Genomic DNA, 26,095 nt, shown 5'->3' on the forward strand with positions numbered 1-26,095 from the left:
TTCCCAGATAGCAAAACTGCAGTCCTTCAAAATTGAAAGACTTGTCTTATCCTGCCTGTTAGTCATGCAGCCTAAGTGGGACTCCAGAAATCCCGTGCACGCTCTCCCTCCTCTTGCCACATTCCCGCCCCTCCCCACGCACCGCCATCCCCCCTCCCCTTGCGCTTTCCCGCTCGGCCGCCTGGCCTATGGCAAACGCCAAGAATTAATTAGGGGCGGGGATGGAGGAGCGTCTGTCAGGAGATCGCCATATTTCTGTACGGCCCAGGGGCAGCCCTGGCAGTCGGTGGGTCAGGAGAGGTGCTGACAAGGCGGGGCGGGCAGACGCTGGGTTCCTCCGGCTTCACCCCTCCCGTTGGGGACAGGTGGCTGCAGCGCGCCCCGCCTCTGCCAGCTGCGAGTGGGAACGAGAGAGGGCCAGTCCGGGACGGCCACCGCCAGCTGCGAATCGGGGGACAGCGCGATCTAGTGCGGGGACAGCCGGCCCAGGGGTCCGGCAGCAGCAAACCGGTATCCTGGCGGCCAAAAAAATGCTCCTCTACCGAGGGGCCCCTGCGGCCCCCGGAACGCCGAGAGGCGGACTGGCCCGGGCGGGCAGCGTCCCGCAGGCCTTCAGGATCCGCCTGAGCACGGTAGGTCGGGGGCCCCCGAGGGGACGGACTCCCGCGAGCGCGCACGGGTCCCAGAGCTGCGGGGGGCGCGCGGGGAGAGCCGGGCGAGCCGAGGCCTCACGCGGGACGGGACCTTCTCTCGTCCCCAGATAAGCCCCCGCTACCTCCAGAGCAACTCCTGCAGCCACACGCGACCCTTCAGTGCCATCGCGGAGCTGCTAGGTGAGTGACGAGGGCGGGCCGGGTGGCGGGTCGCAAGCCCAGGGCAGAGGTGCCAGCGTGGTGCTGTGGACGCGAGAGGAATGCACGAGGCGCGGGGCGGGTCTGCCCTGGGCGGGCTGGGGACCCCGGCCACGGTGTTCTGTTGTGTGTGTGTGGGGGGGGGGACGGACAGAAAGGGTGGGGTGGGGTGGGGGCGACAGACAAGATCGTGCCCTGAAAGCTGAGGACCGGAGGTGTGTACGAAGAGTTTGGTAGGGTTCCCGCGCTGTTGTTCTGTCTGGATCGTGATGTTCCAGTCACTTTAGGATTCTTAGTTAATAATCAAAGAGCAATGCATAAAAATATCGGGCCCCGAGGCGCCTGGATTCGACCGAGGCTGGCGACCGACAGAGGGCCCCAGCCTGGCAAAGGAACAGTGCAGAGGGCCATGTAGAGTAGTTGGAAAGATCTGGAAACGACTTCTTTAACTTTAGAGACTAAAGTCTAGGAATGATGGGCCATCTCTTAAGAGATGATGACACGAGTGCATTTGGCTCCCGGAGACTGCAGAGGGCTGGGTCCGTAGTCCACGAGCGCCCTCACACCGCTGGAATGAATACGGAGGCCTTAAGGACTTAACCTCTGGGTGCACCAGTGCTTGCTCAAAAAACATTTTCACTTGATTCCTTGGAGCTGAGTGTATTGCTTCTGCACTAATGTGCTGTTCAAAAAGCAAAGATGAAAAGCAGTTCTGCGCAAAATGCAGCAGAGCAAACACATTATAAATATTTCAAAAACTGAAAGAAGGGAGACAGATTTATGGGGCTGGTTAGCACAGAACAAGACTCTTGAAAATGGTTTCAGAGCTTCATGAATGAACCCCGGTGGGGACTTAAGCCATCGCTGTGGCCAGGTCAGGAGACTTGTAAAGATGTTGGTGAGCCACAGGAAGAGTCGGAAGAGCGATCTAGAAGATGATGGAGAATTTCGATGATTAGTTTGGCTATAGCCCAAAATAGTATAGAGTAGGTTGCTGATTGCTTTCTAGAAAGTTCAGGAAGAAAGTGGCTGAGGCGACTCTTTTAGGTTTTCCCCTAGGGTTCGCTCTCTCTCTCCCTCCCTCCTTCCCTCCTCCCTCCCCCCTCCTCTTCTTTCCCTTTTTTGAGATATCGTCTCGTTATGTAGACCAGCTGGCCTGAAATTTGCAGCCTGGTCTGCCTGGGTCTGCTTCCCAATGCTAAGATTGTAGGCACAGGCCACTACACTCAGTTCAGTGTACAATATTTTTTAAAGCATTAAATTAAAAAAAACATAGACCTGATCTAAGATGACTATCATGGATGGGAATATATGTATAGTGTGTGTGTGTGTGTGTGTGTGTGTGTGTGTGTGTGTGTGTGTGTGTGTGTGTGTGTGTGTACACAGACGATGTTTTTAAAACCAAGTCACAAGTATTAACAGGGAAAAGGAACATCAGAGTGTTGACTGGTAAGCCCAAATTTTCATTTTAGCTTTTCCTTCAACTGTTTTCTCTTCTTCCTCATTAATTATTAGGAAATCATATACATTTATTAAACATCTACTATGCACAAGGTCACCAAGATAGGTTAAAATGGATATAATCAAGATCTACTTTATTAACAGGTATGAAGCATGTAAAACCAGGTTCACCATTTCTGTAGCAAGCAAGTAGAAAAAGACATGTGCAAAGAGGTTTACACATGTGCTGTAGGAGTACAGATGGACGAGGAATGACTTAAGTTTGTCAGACCAGAAGGGTCAGAAAGGCTTTGTGGAGGAGGGGACGCTTGAGAAGCGATTCGAGGGGTTGGGACATGTGGATATGGTGAGTGTAGGAACATTCCACTCCCAAGGAACACGTGGATGAGCAAAAGCATGAAGAATATCTTCTAGGTCTCTGAATTTAATTACAGCACTGAGTTCACAAATAGGAAACTGTACACCTTTAAAGCATTTACAGAGAGCTTTCGAGAATATTTTTTTACTTTTTTTTTTTTTTTTTTTTTTTTTTTTCGGAGCTGGGGACCGAACCCAGGGCCTTGCGCCTCCTAGGCAAGCGCTACCGCTGAGCCAAATCCCCAACCACCCCCCATTTTTGTACTTTTATCCTTGGAAGTGGGCATTTTTTTTTTCTTTCCAAGTTGAGTCAACAAAGGTCTGGGAAATTAGTGTACTTTTCTAAGGTTACACGTCTAGTAAGTGGCACGTTTAGGCTGCAGACACAGGTCATTTTACTTCAAATTCTAAGTAGGAAATGAGGTTAGAAAGGTGAGATGGAACCAGGATGTGACTGAGAGGCTTGGCATTTGACCTGTTAGCCTGACAAAGGTCCTGATTAGATCTCTGCTTCAGGATGCTTGGTCTTACAGGAGTGTAGCTGGAGACGTGGATTTTAATGATTGATTCTGAAGCAATCACAGTAATACAAATGAGAAAGAACAAACCTTATACATTTAAAAAATGATTATAAAGTAGAAAGAGCCTGAGGGCATATAGAACAGAAAGAGATTAAAATGATTTTTAAAAAGAGATTTCTTTTTTATGAATGTTTTACCATGTATTTAAGTGTACCGCATACATGAGTAAAGGCTAGAAGTAGGTGTCAGTTCCCCCTGAACTGGAATTATAGACAGTTGTAAGCCACCATGTGGGTACTGGGAACCAAGCCCAGATTCTTTGCAAGAGAGGCAATTGATTTTAACCACTGAGCTATCTCTTCAGCCCCATAAAAATGACATTTTAAACAGGAATCAAACTCACAGTTTCACACATACCAGACAAGTATTCCATTGAGCTAAAACTCCAGTCCCTAAAATGGGTTTTGCGATTCATGCTTGCCATTTGAATGTAGAATGTAGAATCTCTCCCCTCCTTTCCCCTCCCTCCCTCGGCTCTCTCCCTCCCTCGCTCTCTCCCTCCTTCCCTCCCTCCTTCCCTCCCCCCCCGTTTGTGTAAAAGTAGCCTTGTGACCAAAGATGATGACCTTACTTTTAGACATTTATGTATTTGCAAGTTGTGTTGTAGTGCCTGTCCCTGGCAACCGTGCAAATATCCATGAACTGTCAGAGCAACAGACAGGAGGCTTGTGAAATACCATTTCAAAGCAGTCTCCCATTCTTTATCTCTCTCGTCACTGAACAACTTGCTTAACATCTCCCCTACCCCCACTCCCCGCCAGGTTCTGATGAGGTATGAGTCTTCTCTTACAGAGCATTTTTTAGAAGACAAGGAATCCTGTGGAGCGGGTGCATGTGCAACAGCTTAGAATATTAAGATTCTTATGTTCTTGCTAAAGTAACTTGGTAGTCAAAGGTGGAGAAAGAGTCCTCTCAATAAGGAATTGGTACAGAGCAGGACAGGAAAGTTAAGACTCTGTTAGTCTATGGAATTGTGAAGTCAGACTAGATAGATGAAGCTACAAGGTAAAGGAGAAGAGTAAGTGTTCTCTCATTGTATCTCTTGGTAGCCTAAATGGTCTGGGCTCAGGTAGACAATAGAGTCCCTGGGATGCGATAAGATATGCCACATGTTGGATGATTCTTACGGTGCTGAACAGCAAGGCGTAGGATTGAAACTCCCTGCCTTGTTGGTGCCCTGTAAGTTCATCCATTGAGGTGAGGCTGGTCAAGTTATCATTTCATTTGTTGACAGAAGGCCACATAGAAAGTACGTGCAAATCCCTGCCTGTCAGCCCATGCCTGCTGATCTCTATGTCCCTCATATTCCATCAGACACTGACCTCTCTCGGGCCCCATATTCCCTGCACTTCGTGAACCCTCAGCTCTTATATGACAGCTCCAGACAGCTACCATATAACTCATGAACTGCCCCTGTTCAGATTCCTTGATATGCTTTTACAAAACAAACAAACAAAAATGGCCTAGCAGCATTTGGCCAAAGCTTTCATTAGAGAGAGAGAAAAAAAAAAAGAATTGATTTTGTTGATTTTGTTAGAAACCCGCAAATTGATTCATTTCATGTCCCAGTGTCTAAGTGTGTAATTGGAGTCGATGTGTGTTACGTGTTTGAATTGTGGATGTCCACAAAGTATTAGGGGAAAGTCCCTGGTATTCATCAGTTTCCACGTATAAATGATATCCATCCGGTTGACAAGTTGTATTGGTCTCAATGGCTTTGGCTGTCTACCAGGAGGAGTGACTGATAAAACTCTGCGTGCCAAGTAAAATTTCCTGAATGCTGACAGATATAAAATGCTCGGTCCTTCTGATGGTTAAGGAAAAGAAAAACTCTGCCTCTTACAAAGTTAAGAACTACATTTCTGTTAATGTCACCATTACGTACCAACACATAACTTCAAAAATATAGTGTCAGTACCATTGCCACAGTTATATGGGGCTTAGGTCATACTTGGACCTTACAGATTGACTCTAATAGACCTTGGAACCCTTCTAGAGCTTTCCAGATATTTTTTTAGATTACAGCAAGTGACAATTTTATCAATGATTTTGACAGCACTGCACTGTTGTAGCACTTGAAATTAATCAGTGTCTCATTTTATTTGGCAGACATTCCACACATGTGATCGGTTGTAACTGATACTGATAATTGTATTGTTGAAAAAAATGTATATTTTGATTGTAAGAGATGTTGCCAATGCAGAAAATGGCATGATTTAATCAACGATATTGATGCAAAAATTTAATCAGAATTCCACATGGCTATCTCAACCCAGCTGTATGGTATCGATAAAACCATATAGAATGTCTGCAAGAGAAAGATATATAGATATATAGAAGGGAAGGTATTGCTTCAAAGACTATTTGAAATAGAAATGACTTAGGTACCTAGATGTATAAATCCATTTTGTGTCACTAGAACAAAATTCCTGAGTATCAATGCATTGTAAATAAGTTTATTTGGATCACCATTCTGGTGCCTAGAAAGTCCAAATGGCATCATGCCAGCAGTCCTGAAAGGGCCCCATAGCTGCATCACAAGGCATCACAATGTGCCAGAGAAGTCAAAACAGAGCTCAACATGTACAGAAAGGAGCCAAACACACAGGGTGGCCTTGGACTGAAACAACCCATTTTAGCGGAAACTAATCTAGTCTTTCTGATCTGACAGAATTACTCCCTTCCAAGGTAGCATACTCACCGACCAATTACCTCTTACTAGACCTTGCTTCTTAAAGGGTCTGCCATCTCATTACTGCACTGGAGACAGAGCTTCTAGATAAGCCTTTAGGGGACAAACCATATTCAAACAACAGTATATAGAATGTACTTCTAACAGGGTTAGTGATCCCTAATGAGACTAGCAATCCACATATGTTAATAACTGTGTAAACCGGTGACTATGGAAATAGATGTGGCCTTTCAAATAGTGTCATTCATTCTCCGACATGGAAGGCGTGACACATTTAATCTGGTTAAGTTTGATGTCTTTGGAGACTTAAATAATTAGCTGTTTGTGATGATGTACTTCAGGAGGAACCATGGAAGATTCTATGGAGATTTCTAATTTAATTCAGTTTTCCATTTCAAGGGGTAGACAACCTCCCATTTAATATAGAGAAAAGCACCAGAATCACGTTCTCTCTAAACAGACTCACTGTCATCACTGGGATTTCAGCAGTCAATTACATGCTTTAATTTTAACCCCTGACTCCTTCAGGTCTTTATAACTATAAAAAGGGATTGCAAAAATACCACCACCCCCTTCTCTTTTTTTGAGGTTCTCACTATGTATATCTGCCTGTCCTAGAACTCACAGAAATCCACCTGCCTCTGCCTCGAGAATGCTGGGATTAAAGGTGTGTGCCATGTTCTTTAACAGGGGAGATGATATTAAAAAGCAGGAAGTAATTTTTCTAAAGGAACTTTAATGTGCATAGGATACATTCCTTTTTACCCAATCTGCTGGTTCAACTTTTCCACTCTGGCCACATTTTACTGTTCATGAGCTGTAAAGTGTCTTGTGAGGCAAGAAGTAGGAAAGGCAAACCAAAGCAAAATGCTTCGCAAAGAACACGCTTTCCCCGACTTTTGTAGGGAGAAGGTGAGATTGCACTGTTATCCATTATGGGAAAACTGGGAATCTGCTGAGTGGCTCTACCTTGCAGTCATGGCTGCTATCCTCCATAACTTAGTAAGCAGACCACAATTACTGCCTCCTTAAGCACAGGAACAATTCATAGGAAGGAATTAAAGACAGATTTACGTAACTTGCTACTGACTGGAGATTTTGATAGATTATTGAAAGGGGGGGTCTAATATCACGTGTCTATCTTTTGCAGATAATGCTGTAGACCCAGATGTATGTGCCAGAACGGTCTTTATAGATGTTGAGGAAGTCAAGAACAAACCTTGTTTGACCTTTACTGATGATGGATGTGGCATGACCGCTCACAAGCTCTACCGAATGCTCAGGTAAAATGTCTCTATTCTATTTCTTTTTAATCTTGACTTCGCAAAACTCTAAGGCCTCATAACTTTCCATAATATTTTAACTTATTCTATTTACCCTGTGAACATTTACTAAGCATATTTTAGTATCAAGATATGGATCGTGAAGCAGACAATATTTCTGCCTTCATGGAACTTAGAATGCAGCTGGCAATTAAGATGATTAAGGCGGTAACCATAATAAAATCCTGAAGGCATAATAATAGGAAAGCATGAGATTCATGGGTAAGTCCACAGGGGAACGCAGTCTGACAGCAGAAGTCTGTTAGCCCTTCACATTGAAATGTGAAGGGTGAGTCGGATTTAACCAGGTAAGAAAGGATAGGAATCCTGGAGTGACAGTCCCAGAAAAGAATAAAATGCTCTATGTGACAACTTGGATTTCTTCATTTATCTGAGACCTCCCTTAGTTCCTAACTCACCTACACTCATTCTTAAAGCCACAAGTGCTGGAGTTGGGATGACTCATGTGTTAGAACTGTGAGAGAGAAATAAACGGAATTCCCATACACAACCTTACAAGGTTTTACAGTACGACTGAGCAGTTGAGAAATGGTATTGGTAAGCTGAAGGTCCATTCATATAGTCATCCCGAGTTCATTTCATTATTTTTAGCCATTCATGGTTGAGAATGTGCTTTATTGCCTTCCCATATCACTCTGTACAAGACGGGTGTTTCCTCAACTCTTTCCTTCTTTATTTTTCCTTTCTAGCAGATGTGGTTGTTAACTCTCCATGTGCTTCCTGAACTAGAGCATGTAAACCGTGGGTAACAATGGAACAGTGCCGAGGAGGAGGGAGGGGGCTCAGCACCCTAAAAAATGAAAGACAAGTTCATTGTGTTGTGGTTTTATGCGAAAGTTTTATGAATTAGCTGTTTATGGGGAAATCCCTTTGATCTTTGAAAGAAACAAAAATAACATTGGGTCAAAGTTAGTGGTTATGTTTTACTACTAAGCAGTCTATATCGTTTGCCTTAGTCTCTGTTTTAAAAAATAATTTTGTTTTATGCGTATGGATATTTTGCCTACATGTTTATATCTCAGATCCCCCAGAGCTGGACTTACAGACAGCTGTGAGCTTTCATGGAGGTGCTGGGAATTGCACTTAGGATCTTTGGAAAAAAACAGCTGGTGCTGCTAACCACTGGCCCATGTCCCCAGTCCTTCTTCTCTTATTCTTTCTTAATTAGAAGACTATTTAAGTGCCAGATATGGAAGTTCATGCTTCCAATCCCAGCACTTGGGATCCAACTTATTCCCTAAAATTAACAGTGCATACTAAAAGAAAGACAGCTTTGGTAGGCTAGAACTATAATATTTATGTCTAATTCTATATTACTATATTTTCCCTAAAATGGCTGGTCACACAGCCACGTGGTTTTGTATGTGGTTCCGTGTATGTACATGTTTGTATATCTGTGGCACATGCATGTCCATATGTGAGGCCAGAGGTTGACGTCAGATGTCTTCCTAAATTACTCTCCAACATTTTTTTTTGGCCCCAACAGTGCCTCTTACTGAACTTAAATTTCCTTTCAGCTAGACTAGCTTGCTAGCCGTTCTCAGAGAGATACCCCTTTGCTCCCATGCCTCAGTGGTGGGATTACAGGCATGCTGTGTGGGATGCAGGTTTGTGGTGGGTACTGAGACCTGAACTCAGGTCCTCTTGCTTATACATCACACAGTTTACTCACCAAGCCATCTCCATAGCTTCTACCGAAGATCACCTGACTTCCTCCCACAGCATCTTACTCCAGTTACATGGGCATCAAACAGTAGGTCCAGCAAATACAAACACATTCCACAATTTTTCCTGTGTAACTATTTATATGAAAGTTGATACAGTTATAAGATAGAAAGAAAGAAAGAAGGTGGTTTAAAAATAATTTCAGGGGCTGCAGAGATGGCTGCACTTCCAGAAGACTTAGTTAGGGTTAGGTTCCAGCTTGGTGAAAGTGCCTTTGCCTACTGAGACATCTTCGTGCCTCACAAAATGACATTTGAAGCAGAATAAGAAGGATCAGTATCGGGTTGGGGATTTAGCTCAGTGGTAGAGCGCTGCATTAGAAGCGAAGGCCCTGTTCGTCCCCAGTCAAAAAAAGAACCAAAAAAAAAAAAAAAAAAAAAAGAAGGATCAGTATCATCCCATTCAAAATAGGGTTAGAGTTAGAGCACTTGTTCTTTATATTTAAAACTTAATTTTAGAAAGCATTGTCAATGGGTACTTAATGTAGTATGTAAACGTGAATCAGCTAAAACATATCATTTATTTAAAGAAGAGCATTTAGTCCAATCCTAACATCCACCCCAAGACTCTATTTCCCACAATTTTTTTTTTAGCAGTGCTTTGCACATGACCAGCAGGTATTGTTTTAACTGGTCTATATAGCCTTAGCTTACCATAATTTTTGAGGGAAAAAAATCATTCTAAACTTTACAGGTAGTTTTGAAGATTACTGTATAAATTATTTTTTTTCTATTTTTCATCTTATGGCATACTTACCTTGTATTTGGAGAAAAATAATAGAAGCCATTGTGCAAAGTATGCCAAATCATTGCGCCTGTCACTGTCGGGTGACCTCTAACATTTATTGGTATCCTGTGCCTGTTTTCCTGACTCATTATGCTCCTCTTCCTGTTTTCTGGCTGATAAAGCAGGGTGTGTAACTGAAGGAGTAGTGTCTTTCATAAACACAGAATCCCATGAAAATTTAACTCAAAAAGGAAAGTCTGGGCTGACTAGGTACTTCCTCTGAGTGACACAGCACTTGCCTGGCATGTGCAAGTCTCTGTGTGTAACTCCAGCTCCTCAAGGGGGAAGAACCAAACTAAATCAAAGAAGACCTTTCATTCAGTTTGTTTAAGGCCTACTGTCTTTTTCGGCTTCTTGGATAGTATGTTAATCTGGATATATATGTATCCTATATGACCTTTCCCAGAAAGGCAGAAAGCCCCTTCGAAAGATCAAGGATTAAAAAGAAGTACAGAGCCTGGGGAAGCACAGAGCCCGGGATTGAAGGCTTTTGCTGCCTCTGCTCAGAATCATGTATCACAGTAGGTCTGTTCCAAAACAGCAGCTGGAGAGTAACCGTATGCTTGTCAGTTACAGTCACTTATAGTACGTGTTACATCACCACAATATCTAGGAAACAAACGTGCAAATGCTTGCTCATGCATTTCCCTGGATTTTTTTTTTTTTTTTTTTTTGCTAAGGTGTCTTTCATGGGCCGGCATCCCAATTTACATTTTTCCCTGGATTCTAGATTCCTGGCATCTTCAGGGTAGTCAAGAGGTAGTGGCTGTGCTATTATACTCCATCAAAAGTGCCAGGTTCCAAATCCGTTCGCTTGTAAACATTGTTACTTGTCACATGAGAGGAGGGAAGAAGATAGACTTAGTGAAGATGAACCATCCAAGCCAAGATGGTGCTTCTGAAATTACCTTAGCCATAGAAAGCGATATAAACTTTACTCGCACTTTTCTGTCATTAAGCATGGTGAGCACTTTTGTATTCAGTATTTGCAGTTAAAGAGAATACTTAATGCGGGACCTTGGGTGAAAATCAAAAGAGCACATGGAAAAGGTAGTGAGAAAAGAAAACCTAGAGTTGCCATCCCTCTGCTCCTTGCTTTTATCCTTTTCCATTTTGGTTTTGACCCTGCCTTTTCAACTTTTATCCTCTGATCTTCTTAAAGTAACTAACACAATTATGATTTATACCCAAGTAGGAGAAAATGGTTGACAAATGGTAGAAGAGCCTAGAAAATAAGAGATTAACAGTTGACCTGTTGTACTACTTTCCCTTGACTACTTAACTGAAAGGGTTTTTTTTTTTGTGGTATTAGAAAAAAAAAGCATTAAATCCAAATGACCATGCAAATTCATTTCATGGGGCAGGTAAAAGGCCTGTTTATGAGGAGCTCTGAATTTTAAAGCTATCATTAGATGTGGAGTACAGATAAGGAATAGTACACTCTAGTTCTCAGAATGAGTCCTAGTTTAAAATTAAAGATTGAATATTACTTTATAATTAATGTTACATAGACTGTAACCTTGTCTTTTCCAGCCGTCCCTTCTACAAGAGGAATGAAAAATATCAGAACTTTACCAGTTTATAGGCCTCACTTCCTGGAATCGTTAAGGCCCAAATGTAATGTTAACTCAGTGTTCTCTTTTCAGAGGACCACTTTCCTGAAAACTGTTTTCATCTCCTATTAGATTTATTTGTAGGATGCACAAAGACCTAGAGAACATCCGTGCATTATTACGTAACATTATGTAACAGAAAATTTGAAAGATGCTCCCCTTTATTGGGTAGTAAACACAAAACCACAGTCTTCAGGAAATGGAAAACAGGTAGTTGAACCATCTTCCCCACTGGAAGAATTAAGACCAGAACCAACCTGCTCAGTTGTGTCATGTGGAGGCAGTGTCTCTTTCACTAACACTGGAGAAGTAGCTAATCTGTAATACATGAAATTCATCAACCATCAGTTTGGAGGATGAGAATATCAGTTTTATTAATATTTGTGTCTCTAGTGCTTAGCACAGTCTGTAACTCATAAGGATTTCAATAAATATTAAACTAGCGACAGTGTGCATCAGTGTGAAATTGGGCAATCCGGAGACCTACAAGCCTCAAAATCAATGTTATTTATGGTGGCTGAAGGTACAAGAGGAAGATCATTTTGTAGATGTCATGTGTCTAAATATTCTCATACGCTGTTATTTGGATGTGTACCAGACAATTTATATGGAAAACATAAGAAAGGGAAGGATTCTGACTCAGAGAGTAAGCTGATGACAGAGTTTACTGAGGTGACTCAGTGAGAGGCCTTTAATAGAACAAGAGAGACTTTATACTGCAGCTGTTTGCAGATATTCGCAGGCAGAACTACCTATTTTTATCCCTTGGCCATATTCCAGTGAACTGTCCCAGCAGATGGAACAGAGGCTTAAAATTGGGAGGGCTATCCTTTGGGTGGGCAGTTTGAATTGTCAAGATAAACCATCTCTTTTTGATTCTTAGAGGGTGGTGTGACCAGATGAGAAGGTGTTTAGTTCAAGTGCCTCATTTAGCACTGTGCATTTATGACCTCTCCAGGTAAACTGCTCTTTTCATATAGCCCTACCTAATAGGAGTCAGGGCTGATTTATTGAAACAAGAAAAGCAGCTGCACAAGGCCTACTTGGCTCCTTCCGCTATGTTAGCTAGTAGGAAGGAGAATTGCATTTACAAAGTGTGACTCTGGCATATAGAACTATTTAATATTTAAGTACAAACAAGCCTCACTGGAAAATTGGTCTCATAGCCCTATCGTAATTTCCTATGTTTTGCCTGGAAGTACCAAACTGCGTGAAAAAAAGAACTTGTTGCTAGTCTGCATGTGTTAGCCAAATTCTCTCGGTGAACTATTTTAGGATGCTTTTTACCTTTCTCATTTCTTTTTTTTTTCTTCTGTAATTTCAGCTTTGGATTTACAGATAAAGTAATAAAGAAAAGCCAGTGTCCCATCGGGGTCTTCGGTAATGGTTTCAAGTCGGGTTCCATGCGACTAGGAAAGGATGTTCTTGTCTTCACCAAAAATGGGAGTACCCTGGCCGTCGGACTTCTGTCACAGACCTACCTGGAGTGTATCCAGGCACAGGCGGTTATTGTACCAATTGTCCCATTCAGCCAGCAAAACAATATCCTTCCTGGAAATGGAGAGTAATTGGTTAAATCTTAGTCTGAGTACTTTGGCAGAGTCTCTTCTTCAGGCCAAATCCAGCTGTTATTTGATATTTCATATTTCAAATATGGTTTTTTATATCTAAAGAGGTATTCAAAGGTCTCAAACATAACTGACATGTCCCTCTGTTAAATATTTTCTTTAATAGTGGGCCATTAGCAGAAGTTGAAAGTTTCTCCCCTGTGTTCAAATTCCCACCGCTCTAGTTCAGTTTATAAAAGTCTCTTTTGGCTAGCCACTGTTCCATGCTAAAGTTCTCAGGGCCTTTGCACTAAAGGCTCCTGGAAATGTCTTCCTTACAAGTGCACAATGGTCCTTTTGCATATATCCGGATGGGCTCTCATTTCTGATGGGAGCAAGATAGCTGGAAAAATTGAACTTACTGCTTTCAGATAGTTTAAGATTTTAACTTTGAACCTTTTTTTTAAATGAAGTACTTTCTTTGTTTATGTTGTAGCTTTGCAGCTATATTCTACAAGTATAACTGATTTTGCTGTTTGAATAAACAGCCTTTCCAATTTCCACTTCCGTTTTCTCTGGTAGCAATAATGCCTTTGTGTGTAGATTTTGTGTCCACACGTAACCCCAAAGGCACTCTGTTTGTTAATATTTATCAATTTCTGTAACTGTATAATAACGTGTTTCATTATCACATCTCTTGTACATAATGTATTTGGATTACACTTGCCCCGCCCTCTCTTGGTCCCTCCCACTGGCCCTCTTCCTCTTCACAGCTCGGCCTTTCGTTTCATGTCCTTTTCTGTGACCCAGAGAGTTTCATTATGACTCTTACTTCTTGATAGCATCCTTAGAAGATACGCATTTTCTTTGACTGATTTGTTTTTACAAAAAATGATTGTTACTGAGGATTCTTTGCCCAGCTTAGAAGCCATCTTGAACTACTCGATTTTCAATGATGAAAGAGACCTGATGTCTCAGTTCGATGCCATTCCGGGCAAAAAAGGCACCCGTGTTCTCATCTGGAATATCCGGAGGTATAGTACTAAAAGAGCGTTAAATTCTCAGAAGCAAATGGAGTATGATAAAGTACTTTTTAATATTATTTTCTAGACTCAAGTGGACAAACACTGAGTCATATTTTTATCTTTTTGCATACATCTCTAACTTTCTTGATTCTGTTGAAATAGTGGTTCTTGTTGATTAAATGCTGTGTAAATAAAGTGAAAATATGCATGTCCTGAGACTGTAGCTTTAAATGATCATGATGATACAATGTAACATTATTGCAACAGCCTCAGAATCATTTACACTTGTTTGGAAATTGGCAGATAATCGTTATTTTATACACTGGCCAGTTAAATGGATTATAAGAGAGATTACAGTGAAATATGCATGATAGTTTAAAAACAAGAAATTCTTTACTAATGCTCTTAGAGTAGCTTGGAATAGAGAAAAAGCTTTGAAGCAGATTAGTTTTAACTATAATGAAACTGAATTAAGATAATAACTTTAAAGCTAATAGAATGAGAGAAAGTCTATGATGTAACTTTTAATTTTGGTATAGATACATTTGGGAGTATATTAGAACTCAAACACAAAAACCCTAAAACCTTTTGGTATAGCGTAGAAAGATTACTTGCCTGGTATTGGTTAATGAGGTTGCCCATGGTCTTGGAAGGAGCAAAGCTAAGAAGCCAAAAAATAGTAAATAAAAAGAATAAGAAAGGTCCAAATGAAAGGGATACTAGTTGTTCTATGTACATGATAATTCCATATTTTAGAGGGCAAAAAATAAATGATGTTCTATAGCTCTGTAGCAGTCTGTGTGTTACTTTTTAACCATTTAAGAGCTAGTGCTAGGCCAGGCATGATGGTATGATGGTGCATGCCTTGCATCCCAGCACTTCAGAGGTAGAGGTGTGTGTGTGTGTGTGTGTGTGTGTGTGTGTGTGTGTGTGTGTGTGTGTGTATTCCAGAGAGAGGGGGGAGGGAAGGAGAGGGAAAGGGAGTTAGTTAGTTAGTTAGTTAGTTAGTTAGTTAGTTAGTTAGTTAGAGGTCAATATTAGATACATAGCCAGACTCGGCATTAGGGTGAGACATAGGACTGAATATAGGGAAATCTTGGTTTTCTGCTGATGTCAGCAGAAGTTGATTTTGGATGCATCTACTCATTCATTTGGGAAAAGTAATATTTAGTGAATTCTCTAACAGGACTCAGAAAGTTGTTATTTAAGATCTTGCATTGAGTATAGCTGAAATCCATTTGATTCATCAAATCATAGATATTCCTTTTGGTCTTTCCTTATGAACTTGGTATCACCAACACTAAGGAACATGGTAGATAAATTTATAATAGGAACAACTTAAATATTGTATAGTCCTCAATTTACCTAGTTTGTAGTTCATTTGGAGTGGCAGTCAGGGAAAGGAACCTGATGTTGACTTATGTATCACTTCTGCTGGGTTCCAAACACAAACCCCACCCCTACTCCTTGTGGTAGCCAGTTCTTCTTAGATTGGTACTTATCTCTTTCACTCAGAAACAAAGATGGAAAGGCCGAGCTGGACTTTGACTCAGATCAATATGATATCCTGGTGTCAGACTTCGCTGCTGAAGAAAAAATGGTTGATGGTGTGGCCTCTGAGCTGCCAGAAACAGAGTATTCCTTACGGGTAAGAGCAGCCCATCTTCCACAGTGGGCAGCATAGTTTCCCAGCGTGCCAAAACATTACAGAGCACAGCTTAAGTGCAGTTGTGCAGGGATGGTTCTCTCCTGCTACACGGAAGCAGTTTAGTTTCTGTAGTTACTTCCATTTCAAGGTGGTGGTTGAAATGTTGTAACGAGTATAGAAACTAAGCCAAAATATTCGCTGAGTCTATACTCCGTAGGCAAGTGATGTTTTGAGGAGATAGCTGTAGCATTGGTAGTATGCATAACGATTTTTTTCTTTTACGACTCCATAGGCATTTTGTAGTATTCTATATATGAAGCCAAGGATGAAGATTTTTCTCCGACAAAAGAAGGTGACTCCGCAGATGATTGCTAAGAGCCTGACCAATGTAGAATATGATACATATAAGCCTACCTCCACGGTATCCTTGCATGTAGCTGAGATCTTCAATTCAGGGTTAAATTACACAGTCTAAATGCTGCCTTGTTCCAATTCAAAATCATATGCTAAGGCATCCCTCCTACTGGATCCTTAAGGAAAGAATTTTTAAATGTCTGCACCAGTTTTTATCAGAAACTACCTGTGAGCTGTTAAATGAAAGTCATGTGTATTTGAAGGCTGTGGCTCAGTAGATTTCAAAATCTAATATTTATTTATTTATTTATTTATCTATTTATTTCTCTTGAGATGGGGTCTCCCACAATATTCCATGCTGGCCTTGAACTCACTGTTTAGTATAGGCTAGCTTCAAACTTGAGGTGATCCTCCTGCCTCAGCCTTTTGAATGCTAAGAATGTAAGTATATGCTGTCATGCCTGGCTTTAAAACATTTTTTATTAGAAATGTTCATTTTAAGTCCTCAGCATATACCAGTGAGCAGCCAGACTTGAGAATCTTATCCATAGATATCCACATTACAATTTATTTATATTGGAATTTTGTCATATTTCTATTGATTAAAATAAAATTTTAGTTGGACTCGTTAATCTTACAGTTTATGTTGTACTAGGTCCAGATTTGGACTTGGATGTGAATTAGTGAGTGGAAATTAAAGGTATTTCTAGGAGGAGATGAATCATTCAGAAGCTCAACATGGATTTCCTGGGAACTTCTCATAATGACAGCCACGCAGAAGAGCACTTGCTCATTTTCTACACCTCATTGTACTATAAGTGGATTCCAGATACCAGGGACAATCTTAAGATGAACTATGCTAATTAACCATCTTCACTGGTGGTGTTTTGAGGAGAAATTAGTCTACAGAACACTCAGAACTCAAGTACTTATGAAAACTTGCTCTTTTATTTTGTAATTCTTGGACCTATAGACATATTCTCTGCATTTTAAAAATCAAAGGCATTATTTTACTTTGTCTTCTTTTTTGCTTGTTTAAAATAAACTGTGCAGTTATTACTCACAGTGGATTTATTTATTTCCCCCACTTTGGAAAGCACATACCTTCTCTACGAGGAAACTTGCTTAGCCCAACTTAGAGAGTCAGAGCTAGCAAGTAAGAAAGTTATGTATAACCTTACCTCATGTAGGTTAAGATTGTAGCACTGTGTGTTTAGCAGAGTCCCTCCAATGACATGTTTCTAACTCCTGTTTTAGTATATGGTTCCTTTCCTGGGCCTAGCTTCTTAAGTTTGAGGGTTTCTATCAGACCAACTTCAATGTATGCAATTCATATTTATCACAGTCTCCCCTTCCCATTAATCCAGTTACCCTCTGATGTTACAATCCTGGTTAAATAGAGTCACTGTTGGCATGACTAAAATGAAAACCCAAGCACTAGCATTATTTTCCTGAGATGACTGCGGAACAAGGTAATTGGTACTGATTTATTTATTCCTTAGTCATCAACTCAAAAGCCTCTTCACTCCTCTCTGTGCTCTTCATACAAATTTGATGACGCATTTCCTCTCACAATGTACCCTCAGCCCATTACATACAATTTCAAGAGTGTACAGCACAAAATAGTTGACAATGACTGGTTTTAAAATGTCAACTTTGTGGTGTGTGAATTTTTATTAAGTTGGGAAATTGTCTTATTTTTTTTTGTTGTTTTTGTTTTGGAATAGGTCCTATTTAAAGTTTCCCTTGTGTTTCTGGAGCCCAGAAAACTTTATATGTTCTGAGTCGAATATTAGTGCGCTAGGCTTACCAATTGCATCATGGTTCCCATGGTACCTGACCCATATCATATGGTATTGATGTCCATGGCTTGTCATTTACAAAGGCTGTGCAAGCTTTTTGAAAAATATCTGTGGCAGCTAGCAAAAGAAACAACTGTCTTTAGCTCATGATTTCAGAGGTTCAGTCCAGTGTGCAAGAGAGAGAAGATGGGGCAGAGTAGCTCGCTTACTTTGTGGCAGCCAAAAGGTAGCGCCATGTGTGGTGGCACACATTTTAATCCCAGCACAGGGGAGGTAGAGCCAAGCAGACCTCTGAGTGCAAGGCTAGCCTGCTCTTTAGAGTGACTTCCAGAATAGTCAGGGCTACACAGTCTCATGCCCCTCTCCAAAAAGAAAAGAGTAGAGCAAGAGAATGTTTGTGTTTTTAAATTCTTTATTATGTCAACTCACATGTACTGACATACTGTGGGTTTTTTTTTCTATAATATAATGGGTTTTTTTTTCTCCTTAAGCCTCTGGTGTTTGTCTCCTTAATGATTTTCTCCTCAGAATAAGCAAGTGAGAATCACATTTGGATTCTCTTGCAAATATCGTAACCAGTTTGGAGTTATGATGTATCATAACAACCGCCTTATTAAGGCCTTTGAGAAAGCGGGCTGCCAGTTAAAGGTGAGTGCTTAATGTTTCTTTGCCATAGGGACCTGTAATAAATGGGAAGCAAAATTGTAAATCTTAAATTCTTAGTGGTTTTCAGCCCCTTCTCATGATAGTTGATAGATTCTGGTACTAAAGTCCTTTAGCAGTAGATGGGGTGTCCTGTGTGGAAAAATTATTTCTCAGGTACTCATGCAGCAACTAGGGGTATGTCCAGAAGGAGTAGAGTTCAGTGATAGCTGCCTCACCATGTGTATTGGCTTATTAGTATATAAAATAGCTCTTATCTTGTGGAGACAATAAAAGTATATTGGAAGGTTCATAAAATTTAGTGGTTGAAAACCAAGATTTGGGGGCTGGAGAGATGGCTTAGCAGTTAAGAGCACAGACTGCTCTTCCAGAGGTCCTGAGTTTAATTCCCAGCAACCACATGGTGGCTCACAACCATCTGTCATGGGATCCGATGTCCTCTTCTAGTGTGTAGGCATACATGCAGATAGAGCATACATACATAAAATAAAATCTTAAAAACAAAAACAAAAGAAACAATATTTGTGTCCTGGGTTTCTCTATGAGCTATACCCCTGGGCTAATCAGTTCATTTCTTTGAGGTTCAATGTCTATGTTAATAAAGTAGAAACAACGTTTTCTTTATCTCCCTTTCAGCTTAAAGGGTTGAAAGATGTTAAGGATGATAAATGATATGAAATATTTCATAAACCAAACTACGCAAATGTTACCATTATCTTTGATGTTTTAATGATCATGTAAAGTAGTAATTTCCACAAGTAATTCCTTTGTGCCTGTTTTAAAGATTAGCTGGCTAAAGCATGGGGAATGACAGACTGCTCTGTATTAGAGTTTACTGTCTAACAGTATTACTAGTAGGACAGTTATGTAAGACCCAGGATAGCTAACTGTGTGGATAGCTTGGTTTTGCCTGTTATATCATCTTCTTAAACAACTCCTAGTTATGTGTCAGTTTAATTACTCCTTGATTCTAGTAAAGAGTAAAGCAAGCTTTAAAACCCCCAAATCCCTTGCACGTCATCTTTGACTCTGGTGGTGGCTTGGTGGCCTATCTGTGTGTGGACATGCCGATAGTATGAGAGTCACTGTGGTGGTTACACTGCACCTCAACTTTTTTTTTTTTGGTTCTTTTTTTTTCGGAGCTGGGGACCCGAACCCAGGGCCTTGCGTTTCCCTAGGCAAGCGCTCTACCACTGAGCTAAATCCCCAACCCCCCCTCAACTTTTAAAATGAGGTTTCACTTCAGTTCTGTGGACATTAGTATGTAACTTTGCTTTCGAGCACTGTAAATTCTTTATTCCGGTGAATCTTCTGGCAATCCTAGAATATAAGACACATGAGAATGGAGTTGTGTGGATGACGCAGGTAGAGCTGAGGGACTGCAGTGATCTGTGAGTCCCTGAACAATCTAAGAGACAGGAATGGGGAGAACTGCAGAGCCAGGAGGAGTAAAGAGAGAGGAGATCATAATTGGGATATATTATATGTAAAAAAAGGTGAAAAAAGAAAAGTAAAAACTGAACTTGTCAGTTTCCCTTCTAAGTGTTCCTCTAGATCTTCATGGCCTTTCCTTACCCGTGAATATTGTATAACCTTTTTCATTATTTTTTGGAATCAAAAGCAAATGCCTCCAGGCTGTCAATAGTAATGTGTTGAAATTAACATTGTCTTCTAAGCCAACCTGTGGAGAAGGTGTGGGAGTAATTGGAGTCATTGAGTGCAATTTCCTAAAACCTGCGTACAACAAACAAGAATTTGAGTATACCAAGGAATACCGGTGAGTCACCCCCAACCTGAGATGCTGCGGATGAATCACTCAGATACCATTCTGCTCTCCAAAGCCTCTAAACCAGCATTAAAAGCCAGTTTGTTAGGAGACGTTAACTAACAATTACTTCAGAACTATTCTCCAAGATTAGAGATGATTTTGCTCTTTTTCGATTTACCTCTAGAAATTATAGAATGAGGAATTATTTGGGTACGGAATTTCTGGTAAAATGAAGGACCTTGTTTTTCAACTTGAAGCAAAGGAGTCTGAAGTTACTGAGCACATTTTGGGGAGAGAAATTGAAACGTGCCCTTTAAATTTTCTTGAGGCCAGTGTACACTTTTGGAAATGTCAGTCCAACAGGAAGATATTTATGCTGTCATGGAAGCATGTAGGGAAGATAAATAGCTAAGAATCAGAAAGGAGCCTGACTCTGAGGTTAAACCAATAAGGATATTTTAGGAATTGATGAAAGTGGTTGTTAATATGGGGCTGAAGATAGGTTTGGGGTTTAGGATACAGGATGCTTTCTCAGCATGCATGAGGCCCTGGATTTGATATCTCTTATATCTTAGACAAAGGACACAGGTTGAAAAAGTAAAATCCTTGATGGTTATGAAAAATGTGGTATGTGAAAATATGAGTTATGTACATCAAAAATAATTAATGTATATATGCAAAATGGGACCTTATTTATTTATTGTTTTCTGAGCACAGTTTCTCTGTGACACTGTGGCTTTTCTGGAGCTTCCTCCATAGACCACGGTGGCCTTGAACTCACAGAGATCAGCCTGCCTTCTGTCTCCCAAGTGCTGGGATCAAAGATATGCACTACCACTGCCCAGCTGAGGAGAACCTTTCAATATGACCAAAGAAAATCAAGGAAAGCTTCACAAAACAGTGTATATTCGAGCTGAAACTTAAAGGAAAATTGATGCCTTCTAGGTGAACTAACGGGAGGGGTATTTTAAGCAAAGGGGTGCTAGGTAATGGCATGAAAAGGTAAGAAAGAGAAAATGTGAGACCATTTGCTGTCATTTTATTTAAAATCCTAGTAATATTTTTCTAAGGGTGGGAGGAAAAAGTAATCTGTCAGAAATGTTTTTTTTTTGTGCTCTAAGATATAACAAAATTAATGAAATGTTCCTCCGTTTATATGAGACCATAAGAACTTTAGATGCGGGGTTGGGGATTTAGCTCAGTGGTAGAGCGCTTGCCTAGGAAGTGCAAGGTCCTGGGTTCGGTCCCCAGCTCCGAAAAAAAGAACCAAAAAAGAAAAAAAAAACCAAAAAAAGAACTTTAGATGCAGGGTTTGACAAAGAGATAGCTATTTGAACGGCAACCCCTAATTAATTTCTGCATAATTGGGTTTGAGTCACTCAGGCTTATCAGTAGTTATGGCGATGGTATGCCCTGGATCCAAATAAATTAATCATTTAAATGTGGGTCTGACCCATAATGAAGACCTTTGACCAAGACTTGTCTCCTAAATGGAAAAGCTTAAAAGTGGCATTGCTTTAATGGAACCAAATATTGTTTCTTTTGAGGAAAAGTGGTGAATTTAGGATAATTATCTAAATAATATTTATAAATTCTAAATGTTAGTTATTAAAAATGATTTTACAACTTCCCGTGCTATCATTGCTAACATAACACCATAAAAACCTGTAATTCTTTCCTTAGCATACATTAGACCTTGGATTTTTGATGCCTAGTTTTGGTATGATGAATTTGAGGTTATTGTAGAAGGTCCAAATATAGGTATTCTATAAACATGTAGGATTTCTACTTCAGTAGTTTAGTAGATACTATGTATTTTAATAAGAGCAGAATGAGAATACTAACCCACATAGAGTTTTGTGCATAATAAATCCCCTAATTATTACCTAGTTCAGGCATCACTGGCATTTTTTAAAATCTATTTATTTTTTATTTTATGTGCATGAGGATTTTGCCTGCATGCATCCAACATTTGTTCCCATTGCTGGCAGCTGGCAGTAGAGGACATCATATCTGAAGTTACAGAGAGTTATGAGCTGTTGTGTAGGTGCTAGGAACTGAGCTGGGTCCTTCTTCAAGGGCTGCAACTACACTTAGCCCCTAATTCATCCCTCTGGCTCTACTATTTTTTTTTGAAGATAGTTTCTCACATAGTTCATGCTCGCCTCGAGCTCACTGTGTAGTTGGGGGTAGTTTTGAATTCTTGTACTTCCTACCTGCATCTCACACATGCCAGGACAGTAAGAATGGATTCGCCATGCCCTATGCCCTTATATTTCTATGCTGGGGACTGAAACCCAGGTACTTATATATGCAAGTGCAAACAGTACTACTGAGCTATAACCCCCGCCCTTTATGTAAACTTCATGCAACATGAGAGATCTTAGATAAAAATATGGGGATTTGAAAGCAGACATAGGGGTATAGACCTTTAATCCCAACACCCAGGGACTATGGCGGTGCGGTTGTGAATTCAAGGCCAGGCTGAGCTGCATAATGAGTTCTTGGGCGGCCTCATCTACATAGCAAGGCCCACCATTCCCTTCGCTCCTCTCCAAAACTGGGAGTTTGAGAGAAGGATTAGAGAATACTGTTTGCCATCACAAAATCCTGGGAGTATTAGATTTAAAAGTACAAATGATAAAAGAGATGCAAGCCAGCGTACCGCCAGAATATCTGCAAACAAATCGTCGGTAATATATCACTTTGAGCAATCTGTGGATATTAGACTTTAGCTGTAAATATTGTGGCTTAGGCTTAAAACATTTTTAGAGTCAACTTAACCTTTAAAAATGCAACAAGCAGAACATATTAAATGAGCAAAGCCGCAGGCACACAACACAGTGACTAGATTTTATAGAATCTTCCAAAGAATTTCCGAATTGCTCACTATAAGGACTTTATATTCTGTTTGTGATACAGACTATCACGCATCTCAAAGCAATTAAACACATTAAGAAGCAGTAAATGGCTGATGGGTCAATTGAAATGTTTTTCGCTACTACATAGGGAAAAATGCCCTGAGAAGATAAAGGCAGACACTTTTAGGTGTGACTTAAGCTATGCTTTAAATGGATCTCTGAGTTTGAGGCCAGCCTGGTCTACACAGAGAAACTCTGTCTCAAACAAACAAATAAACAAACAAACAAACAGCAAACAAACAAAAGATATTCTTTAAAAGGCACAAGATTGGAACTGTAGAGAGATGGCTTGGTGGTTAAGAACACTGGCTGCTCTTCCAGACAGTCCAGATCCAATTCTTAGCACCCACAACTTGGCTCACAACTTTCAGTAGCTCCAGCTTCTAGGTAGCCAATTCCAAACTTCTGGCCTCCATGGGCAGCAGGCACACATGCATGCAGAGAAAAATGCCCACATGTATAAAATACCTAATAAAACATTTAAAGGACAAAGGTTGTCAAAAAGGGAAGGAGTTCTGATAAGCAGTTGTAGCATGAGCTATGGCATTGATAAGAAATCCGAAGGGGAAACGAGATTGGGGTATGTGCTAAACTGAAGAGAAATCCAATGAAATTGATAGGATTGTGGGCCAGCTCTTAGAGCAGAGACAGGCAAGTATTTTCTGAGATGAGCAGATTTGGGTTTTTGCAGGCCACCCAGTCTCCTACCCAACTTCTCAATTCTGTCATAGTATGAAAGTATACATATGCAGTAAGTAAAGGAGTGAGTATTGTGCCCAGTATGATTTTGTTCTTGAAATAGACTGGGATTGGTCCTCCAGGCTAAGGTTTGCACACTGCTTTCTTAGAACCCCTATTTCTGAACTGTGTTCCAAGTTACAATTAATGAATTCAGAGAAACTGAGTGATAATTTATAGTTTATGGAAGAACAGTGATAGTCCACTTCTACCTCTAAACAACAGAAAGTATCTTTAGTTGTAACAATTTGTCATAAATTCACTGGCTTAAAACACTAACAGACTGTACTAGAGGTCTCTAGGTTAGATAGCTGACACAGATCTCACTGGGCTAAAATCAAGGTATTGGCAGCCCATCTTCTTTTCTGGAGGCTCTAGGGGAGAATCCAATTCCCCCCTTTTCTCCAACATTAGGGGCTGCCAGCATTCCTTGGCCCAAGGCTCTCTTCTCCAACTTCAAAGTCAGCAGCGATGGGTTGCATCCTCCTCACATTGCATCAGTCCATAATCCATTTCCTCCTGATTCTGACTCCTCTGCCTTACTCTTCCACACTTAAAGGCTTACATCAGGAACCTTAGGAATAATGTTCCTTTCAGGTCAACCGATGAGTAACAGTAACTCTCTCTTACTGTGTAACCTAATATACTCAGATTTTAGATTTTAGAGATTGGGATGTAGACATCATTGGGAGACTACTATTTTGTCAGTCTGTCCTCTGGCACTTCAAGATTTCTTACTCACATTCAAATGTGATTGCCCTGTCCCATCCCAATGTCATCAAAAACATCAGATTAAAGTCTGAGCTAAACATCCTAAGCTCAGAAATCCCATATTTCATATCCAAATCACATTTTTCTGAGTCTCTCTCTCTCTCTCTCTCTCTCTCTCTCTCTCTCTCTCTCTCTCTCTCTCTCTCACACACACACACACACACACACACACACACACACACACACACACACACACACCTGTACTGCTAAAATATAATAGTGTGAGAAGCATGGGACACCAGTTATATAAAAGTTCTGTGTCGAGTGAAGTTTAAACTGAAAAGAAAAAAAAAGGTTCCAGGTACCAAGCAATGTTATAAATCCAGCTAGGCAAATTTTATTAAATATCCAAAGACTGGGCATAATTTTCTGAGGCTTGCAACACTGCCCTCTGTCATCAAAGATCTGCCTTCTAGCCTTATGGTTCAATCCTCAAAATTATCTGTTTGTGAAGACTAGTATATTTTTACAGCAGGGTAATTTCATAAACTTTTCTCTGCACTACAATTTTTGAAGTATTTTATTTCTTGTGCTGATAATATAATTACATCATTTCTTCCTTCCTTTTCCTCTCTCCAAATGCTCCCGTATACCCATCCTTGCTCCCTTTCAAATTCATGGCCTCTTTTTTCACTAGTTATTGTTACATACATATACATATGTATGTATGCATGTGTATTCCTAATTCCAACCTGCTCAGTCTGTAGAATGTTACTTGTATGTATGTTTTTAACAGTCCGATTGGATTCTTTCACTATATGTGCTCCCCCATTTATTCCTGACAGTCTAAGCTGAAAAACTTAGTGTTCCCACGTGTCAAAACCCTTGTAGCTCTTTCATGACTGTGATGAATAGTCATTCCACGTGAGAAGAGGCTCTTGTCTGGTCTTCCTTAGATAATCTTATTTCTTTTCTTGGCTTCAGCTGAGACAGTTGTGAAGGTCTGTGAGTCACATGCTTAATATTCCCAAAGAGCCTTACATGTGACTGAATATTTTGACCTTTTGATCGTACTGATATATTCACAAATGATTGTCATTCACAGAACTCATGTTCCTAACATAATTTTAACATCTTTTGTGCTTTCCACTAACTGATTTTTTTTGGTCAAATTCTGATTGCTTTCTGATGATAGGCTCTTCATTTAAATTGTCATTTCTTTCCTGCATTTTACTTGAGCAGCCAGAGGACACAGCTTCAGCAGTTTATCTGGAGATCTCAGGCAAATGCACCAACTCATCATTTACAAGCTGAAAATGGAACTAACCAAAGGACACGTTTCTGCTAAGCCTTCTCTGACTGTGTAGCTAGGATCGGATTTCAGCTTTTCCTGGAACGTGTTGTTCATTTCACCTGAGCCTCGATTAGCAGTGTCTTTAACATTTGTGTTCCTAACTCCGCTTATGATGATTTAGGCACTCTTTAAGCCAATCTCTGTGTTCCCCACTG

General features: G+C 40.6%; 2 protein-coding genes across 2 annotated transcripts in view; one reads left to right on the plus strand and one right to left on the minus strand.

Annotated features, from left to right (window-relative positions):
* Positions 1–26,095, minus strand: part of LOC116888646 (collagen alpha-5(IV) chain-like) — a 760,537-nt gene that overhangs the window by 501,200 nt on the left and 233,242 nt on the right. The window lies entirely within an intron of this gene.
* Positions 251–26,095, plus strand: part of Morc4 (MORC family CW-type zinc finger 4) — a 48,717-nt gene continuing 22,872 nt past the window's right edge. Inside the window, exons 1-9 of the mRNA XM_032889931.1 lie at positions 251–632; positions 761–833; positions 7,093–7,225; positions 12,734–12,951; positions 13,843–13,990; positions 15,497–15,629; positions 15,922–16,050; positions 18,314–18,433; positions 20,125–20,225. Of these exons, the coding sequence (XP_032745822.1) occupies positions 531–632; positions 761–833; positions 7,093–7,225; positions 12,734–12,951; positions 13,843–13,990; positions 15,497–15,629; positions 15,922–16,050; positions 18,314–18,433; positions 20,125–20,225 (1,157 nt within the window). The 5' untranslated portion in view covers positions 251–530. The remainder of the gene's footprint in view (positions 633–760; positions 834–7,092; positions 7,226–12,733; positions 12,952–13,842; positions 13,991–15,496; positions 15,630–15,921; positions 16,051–18,313; positions 18,434–20,124; positions 20,226–26,095) is intronic.

Source organism: Rattus rattus, chromosome X, assembly GCF_011064425.1.
Source record: "Rattus rattus isolate New Zealand chromosome X, Rrattus_CSIRO_v1, whole genome shotgun sequence".
Lineage (NCBI taxonomy): Eukaryota > Metazoa > Chordata > Mammalia > Rodentia > Muridae > Rattus > Rattus rattus.